The sequence below is a fragment of the Salmo salar genome, chromosome 22 (genome assembly GCF_965601325.2).
Source record: "Salmo salar chromosome 22, fSalSal1, whole genome shotgun sequence".
Taxonomy (NCBI): Eukaryota; Metazoa; Chordata; class Actinopteri; order Salmoniformes; family Salmonidae; genus Salmo; species Salmo salar.
In genome coordinates, this window is record NC_138312.1 from 13825964 (window position 1) to 13833787 (window position 7824).

Sequence of the window (7824 nt, forward strand, 5' to 3'; positions counted from 1 at the left end):
TCCCATCACATGTATCATTGGTAAATTGTGACTGACTGACTGATCTACAACTAATAATCAGTATTTATTCATGACGCAAGGTGATTTGTAGATCAGTCAGTCGGCAGTCGCCTGCAATGTCGAACAAGAGAAGTTAAAAATTCTTAGTTAATTTTTTCAAAATCTAAAAGGCACAACCTAGATTGGGCCAATGTCTACAACAGGTGTAGAGTTAACCTTACCGTGAAATGCTCACTTACGACCCCTTAACCAACAATCCAGTGTTAAAAAAAATTAAGTAAGAAACATTTAGCAAAATAAACTAAAGGAAAACGAGTAACACAATAAAATAACAATGATGAGGCTATATACAAGGGGTACGGGTTGGTCGGGGTAATATGTACATGTAGGTAGGGGTAAAGTAACTATGCATAGATAATAAAAAAAGAGAGTAGCAGCAGCATGTGTGTTTGTGGCGTGAATATGAGTGTCAGTGTAGTATGTTTGTAGTTTGAGTCCAGTGAGTGTACATCGAGCCTGTGCAAGAGAGTTATAAAAAGCTTTGTTTAAACTGCAGTACTGTAGCAAAACTACAGGAGCAGTCGAAACCGTGCTTCTAGACCGGCTCTGGCACGCACTCTGACTGGGGAGGGGGAGTTCCTCCTCTCATTGGTTTATTACTTGCTCCATCTAAATTACCATTGGCCAACGTATCCTATCTGCTGTCACCATTGGGATTCCGGATGTGCTGTTGAGTGTAAAAATTGTTTTTCGGCAATTTGCCTACCAGTTATATGGCCTAAATTCCCGTTATACACGATTTAACAACGGAATATCAAAACGTAGGTGAGCTTTGTTTTTTTGTACAATATTTCAAGTTATATCAGTGTGCGTCAAAACTGGGGTTTTCGGGAGCACTGGAATGTATTTTGCTGGCTAGTGTGTGTAGTGAGGGGTAGCCTGCAATAAAAACATGCAGGAAGAAAAGCTAAATGAATCAAATCTAGCTAACTATCTTATTTGCTAACTAGCTAGGTAGGTAAATTAATCCAATTAGCTAGAATAAGATACGTTTTCATTTAAACCTTATGGTAGTTGGCTATGATGACGTTAGATTACAAGGCGTTTTCATTTAGACCTAACGTTGGCATTGCAATGATGATGATGTGTTCAGGGCCCGGTTTTCCAAAAGCATCTTACGGCTAAATATATATATATATATTAGTTCCAAATTATGAACTTATATGAACTTAACAATAAGATGCCCTGGTTTGGATGCAAATGTGCTTCCCCCTGTCTGTGGCTTTAGCTGTTTTAAGAAACGAACGACTCAAGTTGAAGTTTTAAAGCGTTATTAGTCGATAAAGCTAACGTTGCGAGTAACATACGGCTACTTAGCTATGTTCTTACTGCAGGGGCTTTAATCTTATCAAGATGCCATTGAAGGCTTGCTACCGAAGCTAAAGCCACATCTGCTGACCCATTTTGAACCTGGCTCGTCATCTAGGCGTTAGCTACTTGCATTACCAGTTTGTGGCCAGGTGCGTAGCTCGAACCCAAGTGGTGTGCTGTTGTAGGATGACATGAACTGTTAACTGAATATCAAATGAATGACTAGTATGCCAATGAATGCTTCATTTCCTGTGATTTACAGTGTCTGTGATGTCAACATGGAGAGAGATGACAGTCAAGAAAAAGGAGAGACAGGGGAGATAACAAGTTGTGATCCACCCTCTGCTGACTGCATCCCGTCAACTGGTAATGAAATGCCTTTCTTATGTCATGTGACATCTAATCCAGAATGAAAGTTAGCTCATCTTTAACCCTCTGGAGTCTACTAAACTAACATCTGGAATTGTTTTAAGATGGTCATACCAAGGATCATTTAGATATTTCAGTTGGAAATTTAGGACCTCTTAGGTGTACAACATATTTGATGAAATATTGAATTTGGCCTTACTGCTATTAGCCCATAGAAACGCATTGAATTACAGATTCAAACATGGAAAAACAGAAGGAAGTTTGTTTTGAAGTGTCTGTGCTATATCTGACACACTTTTCACTGCAGATGCGGAATGCCTGTATCGGAGGATGCGGTGGATTGAGACGCAGCCCATGCAAAAAAAACATATCTCTAGCTTCAACATACTATTTTTATGGGGATTGTTGTATTATACTAATTCGATTTCCCGCTGGGCTGTGGAGATTGACTTGAGGTTTAATGGCAATGTAGCTGATCTTGAAATGCTTCCACAAAGAAAGTAGGGAGATCTGCAGTGTTTGTGATTATTTTACTGAGTATTGTCTGATTTCCACGTTCTTCTTATCACACTCCTGCCCTGCCCTCTGACAATCACACAGTTCCTGAGCCTGCTGGAACAGTGGGAGGAGACAAAAACACCAATGTGACTTTAGAGGAGCCTACATATCCACCTATATCAGATTCTATGGGAGAGAAGGGACTACAAGCAGCTCCTGACCAGGATCTAGAACAGGCTCCTGTTCTGGTAAAGGAGGAAGAGACTAATGCGTGCGGTAAGATAGAATATCAGAACTGTTCAGGTGGTCAACCAGAGACTGTCCCAGAGGAGGTTTCAGCTGAGAATGGGCAGGATGACTCAGGGGAGTTTATGGTCACTATTTTGGCCAGGAGTAAATTGGAGGAGCAAGGTGTGGGAGTGAAGAGGCGTTCCTCTCCACTGTCAGAGACTGGCGCCCCAGAGGCCCCCCCATCCCACCGGGACGAAGACGTGACGGCGGAGAGCTGGAGGCAGCACAGGAAGCATGTGTTTGTCCTGAGTGAAGCAGGGAAGCCCATATACTCCCGCTACGGCAGTGAAGAGGCACTGTCGTCTACCATGGGAGTCATGATGGCACTGGTGTCCTTTGTCCAGAGTAGTGACAACATGATCCGCTCTGTCTACTCAGGTGAGAATTTCTAGAATTTCCTTACGTTCATGACTGACAATAACTGTTACTGAAAGTGTAATGAATTGTTCACCATAGGTGTTTATTCATCATTATTTGCTCCCCCTGTACAGCTTTACATCCTTTTTTCCCCTCCATGTCTGTACTCTCTACCCCCTCACCCTCAGATGGGCACACAGTGGTGTTCATGCAGAAGGGTCCTCTGGTGCTGGTGTCTGTGTCAAGCAGCCGTCAATCAGAGAAGCAGCTGCGTGGTGAGCTCCTTTACGTCTACTACCAGATCATCAGCATCCTCACCCAGGCCAGCATCGCTCGCATCTTCCAACACAAGAAGAACTATGACCTGCGGCGACTACTGGCCGGCTCCGAGAAGATCCTAGACGGCCTCCTCAACCTGGTGGACTCGGACCCCAGCTTCCTGTTGGCAGCGGTGCACTGCCTGCCATTGGTCTCCTCTCTCAGGGACTCCCTCAGCCAGATCCTGCAGAAGGCCATCACCCCAAACCTGGTCTTCTCCATCCTCATCGCCAAGAACCAGCTGCTCACCATCGTTCAGGAGAAGACGGTGATCGAGGACGCCAGGCTGGAGCCTGCTGACGTCCACCTCCTGCTCAACCTCATTGGGGCCTCCTCTGCCTTCCAGGCCGGAGAGATCTGGACTCCCATCTGCCTCCCTCTCTTTAACCCTGACTGTTACTTCTATGCCTACATCTCCTACCTGGACCCCCCAGAATGCACTGTGTGTCTGCTGCTGCTCTCCACGGATAAGGAGGCCTTTTATGCGGTGGCAGAGTGTAAGAGGAGGATAGAGGTGGCCATGCTGGCTCAGAACTCCCTGAGGCTCATAGCCAAGGCCCACTCCTACAGCGTGAGCCAGGTGGGCGTCTCAGACCTCAGGCACTTCATGTACAAGCCCTTTGACGTCCCAGACAACCACAAGCAGCTCACCCAGTTCACCAGGTAGGTGCTTTCTATTCTGTTGTCCTTTTGTAACCTTTACCCCGTGAATGATTATGAATGATACACATCGGTCTAGTTCATGTAACTTCTTTTCTTTTTTTATGTACTTTTTGGACTAAATATATTCTGGATACTGGTTCTGCAATGTGTTTAATGTGCAGACAGATGAGCCTACACACATAATTACTCAAAAAAGGAATGTCAAAGGGGAGATGTGTAATATGTGAAAAACATGTGCCTCAGGTCAGATCATATGCCACCTCCAGTAGGCCTGTTGCATTTTACCATCCTAATATTAAAGAATCATAGAAATTGAAAGTGCATGATATCTATAATGATACTAACAAGATTGTATAATTCTCACTGTAAGAAAAAGCCAAATGACCTATTTATCTTGATTGGTAGCTTTGGGTTTGTTATTAGACGAGTTGTACCAGTGAACACAACCTTGCAAAATCTTATACAACTGGGGAAATAAATATTCCCCACGCGATGCTGCGTTAGACTGAAATGTTAGCCTGTCTAACTTACATTAGAGCTTGATCAAAGTTGGGGAAGCAAACATGTATATTTTGCTGAACGCTGTTTGGCAATTCCATTTTCATGTACAGTTCATTCGGAAAAGTATTCAGACCCCTTGACTTTTTCCCTTATGGATTCAATTGTTTTACACACAATACCCAATAATGACAAGGCAAAAACATGATTTTAGAAATGATTGCATATTTATAAAAAAACTGAAATATCACACAAGTATTCAGACCCTTTACTCAGTACTTTGTTGAAGCAACTTTGGCAGTGATTACAGCCACAAGTCTTCTTGGGTATGACGCTACAAGCTTGTCACAGCTGTATTTGGGGAGTTTATCCCATTCTTCTCTGCAGATCCTCTCAAGCTATGTCGGGTTGAATGGGGAGCGTTGCTGCACAGCTATTTTCAGGTCTCTCCAGTGATGTTCGATCAGGTTCAAGTCTGGGCTCTGGCTGGGCCACTCAAGGACATTCAGTGACTTGTCCCGAAGCCACTCCTGCGTTGTCTTGGCCATGTGCATAGGGTTGTTGTCCTGTTGGAAGGTGAACCTTCACCTCAGTCTGAGAACCTGTTCCAGAGCGCTCAGGACTTCATCAAGGATCTCTCTGTACTTTGCTCCATTCATCTTTCCCTCAATTCTGACTAGTCTCCTAGTCCCTGCTGCTGAAAAACATCCCCACAGCATGATGCTGCCACCACCATGCTTCACCGTAGGGATGGTGCCAGGTTTCCTCCAGACGTGATGCTTGGCATTCAGGCCAAAGAGTTCAATCTTGGTTTCATCAGACCAGATAATCTTGTTTATCATGGTCTGAGAGTCTTTAGCTGCCTTTTGGCAAACTCCAAGCAGGCTGTCGTGCCTTTTACTGAGGAGTGGCTTCAGTCTGGCCACTCTACCATAAAGGCCTGACTGGTGCAGTGCTGCAGAGATGGTTGTCCTTCTAGAAAGTTCTCCCATCTCCACAGCGGAACTCTAGAGCTTCGTCCGGGTGACCATCGGGTTCTTGGTCACCTCCCTGACCAAAGCCCTACTCCCCTGATTGCTCAGTTTGGCTAGGCGGCCAGCTCTAGGAAGAGCTTTGGTGGTTCCAAACTTCTTCCATGTAAGAATGATTGAGGCCACTGTGTTTTTGGGGACCTTCGATGCTGCAGAAAGTTGTTGGTACTGTTCCCCAGATCTGTGCCTCGACACAATCCTGCCTCGGAGCTCTACGGACCATTCCTTCGACCTCATGGCTTGGTTTTTGCTCGGACATTCACTGTCAACTGTGGGACCTTACACAGACAGGTATGTGCCTTTCCAAATCATGTCCAATCAATTGAATTTACCACAGGTTGACTCCAATCAAGTTGTAGAAACATCAAGGATGATCAATGGAAACAGGATGCACCTGAGCTCAATTTTGAGTCTCATAGCAAAGGGTCTGAATACTTTTGTAAATAAGATATTATTGTTTTATACGTTTTAATAAATGTTCAAACATTTCTAACAACATGTTTTCACTTCGTCATTATGGAGTGTTGTGTGTAGATTGAGGATCCTTTTTTTAATTGAATACATTTTAGAACAAGGCTGTAACGTCTGAATACTTTTCAAATGCACTGCATAATGTCTGATGTCTTTTTATTTATTTTTTGACATTTGTGTGCTGTCGATTTCAGCCCAGAGATGGAGGCTCCCTACAGCACGGAGGAGGAGAGGATGAGGCTGCTGGACCTGTACCGCTACATGCACGGCCGCATCCACAGCTCCTCCCGGGCCCTCAAGCTCATCTACCACGTGGCAGAGAGGGAAACGCTGCTGGCCTGGGTATGTCACTCCCACAAGGATTTACACGTGGAAGTGTTACTATGGGAAGCTCCAAGAAGCTCTCTGTACTGGAGGCTGATTTAGTCTGGAGTGTTGGTCTCACTGACCTGCATTCCGGTGTAGATATGAAGTGAGCTATTGCTAGCATTTATGCTGCGTACTTTTCAGTTCGATGGAACGTAACAGTAATTTACAAAGTATTTGAAACTGTTGAAATGGATCTGCTAAGTCAGCTTATTGCAATCTTTGTCCTTTCCTCTATAGGTCACAAGTAAATTTGAATTGTACACCTGCTTCAGCCCCTTGGTGACTAAGGCTTGTGCCATTAACGCCATAACCAAGCTTCTACGGTGGATCAAGAAGGAGGAGGACCGTCTCTTTATCCGATACCCACCCAAGTATTCAACCACGCCCAACCCCAGCAAAAGCTCCCGAAGGTCTGACCAGCAGGATTCAACAGATAATGGCTTCATGTCTCTACTATAGAGCTGCTCTGTCTCTGCTTAGCTCCGGCTATTCCACTCTGTCAACACGTAGTTTGTACACTGGTTCTACAAGAGGTTTGGCACTGACCACATCCTACATCTTTGGGTACTTCATTGAACTTTGACCACTGGACTATTTAAGGAGAACTTGCCTTTGACACTTTCAGACTCTTCTGTACCTTTATGAGAAAGCATGTACAGGGACTGCATTAACGCTTTAGATTACAGTCGAACAAGTTGATGTTCAGGGAATCTGTGAAGAGAAGGCAAACATTTTTAAATTGGCTAGTGGTGAAACATTGAAGGTCATTTTCAATGATATTGAGTTTTTATATTGTTTTATTCTATTGTAACAAAGGTGAGAACTTCTCGAATGCATCATATCAAATACTTCTTACATATAACTATTTCATTTCAAGCTTGGTCATTGACACTGTAGCACGACACAAATTAAATGGGACTACCTACATTAACGACAAGAACTACTCTTGAATTTGTTTTCAACTGCCTTCATAATTATTGCTAGAAACCTTAGATGTTGACAGGGATTGGACATAGGATTTAGTTTAAGTGTGGTTATTGGTGGGATGAACAGGAAATTAAAAATCATGAGTCTGATTTTTTGAAATGTCATCTTCATGAAAATTGGAAGGATTACCACTTCTGTGGATATTTGTTTTGATATGACATGATCTCGACATGTTCTCAATTGATACAATTGTTTGACTTGCATGTTATCTTTGCAGTTTAGTTTGTAAATAATGTTAACTCAGTTAATTATGCTCTGGTAATGTAAATATTCAGTTACATTGTCATTCTATCCTTTATTGCTGGGAACCAAATTCTTCACCCACAGTCTACTCTAGTCATCCTCATATACTTTTAAGTACCTGATGGTTCAATGCTTTGTCCAGCACACTCAGAAAATCCCACATTAGAGTCCCAATTTGTGGGATTCTTTATTCAGAGACACTTCATGCAAATTCTTGTTGGATAACAGGATCAACTATACTGGACTTTGTGTCACGTCCTGAGTGGTGGCTGTTCAGGTTTGGCTGTTAGGAATATTATCTACAGTATTCATGTTCATTCGGTTCTTAAATAAATCCCAGGTTGCACAAACCACCTTG

At 43.4% G+C, this 7824-nt stretch overlaps 1 protein-coding gene across 4 annotated transcripts; it reads left to right on the plus strand.

Annotated features, from left to right (window-relative positions):
• The first annotated feature begins 675 nt into the window (after window positions 1-675).
• mon1bb (MON1 secretory trafficking family member Bb) lies at window positions 676-7816 on the plus strand. Of its 4 annotated transcripts, none has more exons than XM_082967384.1 (6): window positions 676-825; window positions 1634-1737; window positions 2341-2907; window positions 3021-3867; window positions 6062-6209; window positions 6474-7816. In XM_082967384.1, exons 2-6 carry the CDS (start codon window positions 1650-1652, stop codon window positions 6693-6695), a joined length of 1872 nt encoding a protein of 623 aa, XP_082823510.1. In that variant the 5' UTR covers window positions 676-825; window positions 1634-1649; the 3' UTR covers window positions 6696-7816. The 4 variants fall into 4 exon arrangements, with proteins under 4 accessions (XP_082823510.1, XP_014021723.3, XP_082823511.1 ...); XM_014166248.3 differs by having other exon boundaries at window positions 3075-3867; XM_082967385.1 differs by having other exon boundaries at window positions 676-821.
• The last annotated feature ends 8 nt before the right edge of the window (window positions 7817-7824 follow it).

What these genes read in the sequence shown, in the direction of transcription:
- mon1bb (XM_082967384.1), top strand. Translation starts at nt 1,650, where the DNA reads ATGGAGAGAGATGACAGTCAAGAAAAAGGAGAGACAGGGGAGATAACA. An exon ending in GATCCGCTCTGTCTACTCAG is followed by an intron (nt 2,908 to 3,020) that starts GTGAGAATTTCT and finishes CCCCCTGTACAG; the next exon opens with CTTTACATCCTTTTTTCCCC. An exon ending in GGGAAACGCTGCTGGCCTGG is followed by an intron (nt 6,210 to 6,473) that starts GTATGTCACTCC and finishes TTTCCTCTATAG; the next exon opens with GTCACAAGTAAATTTGAATT.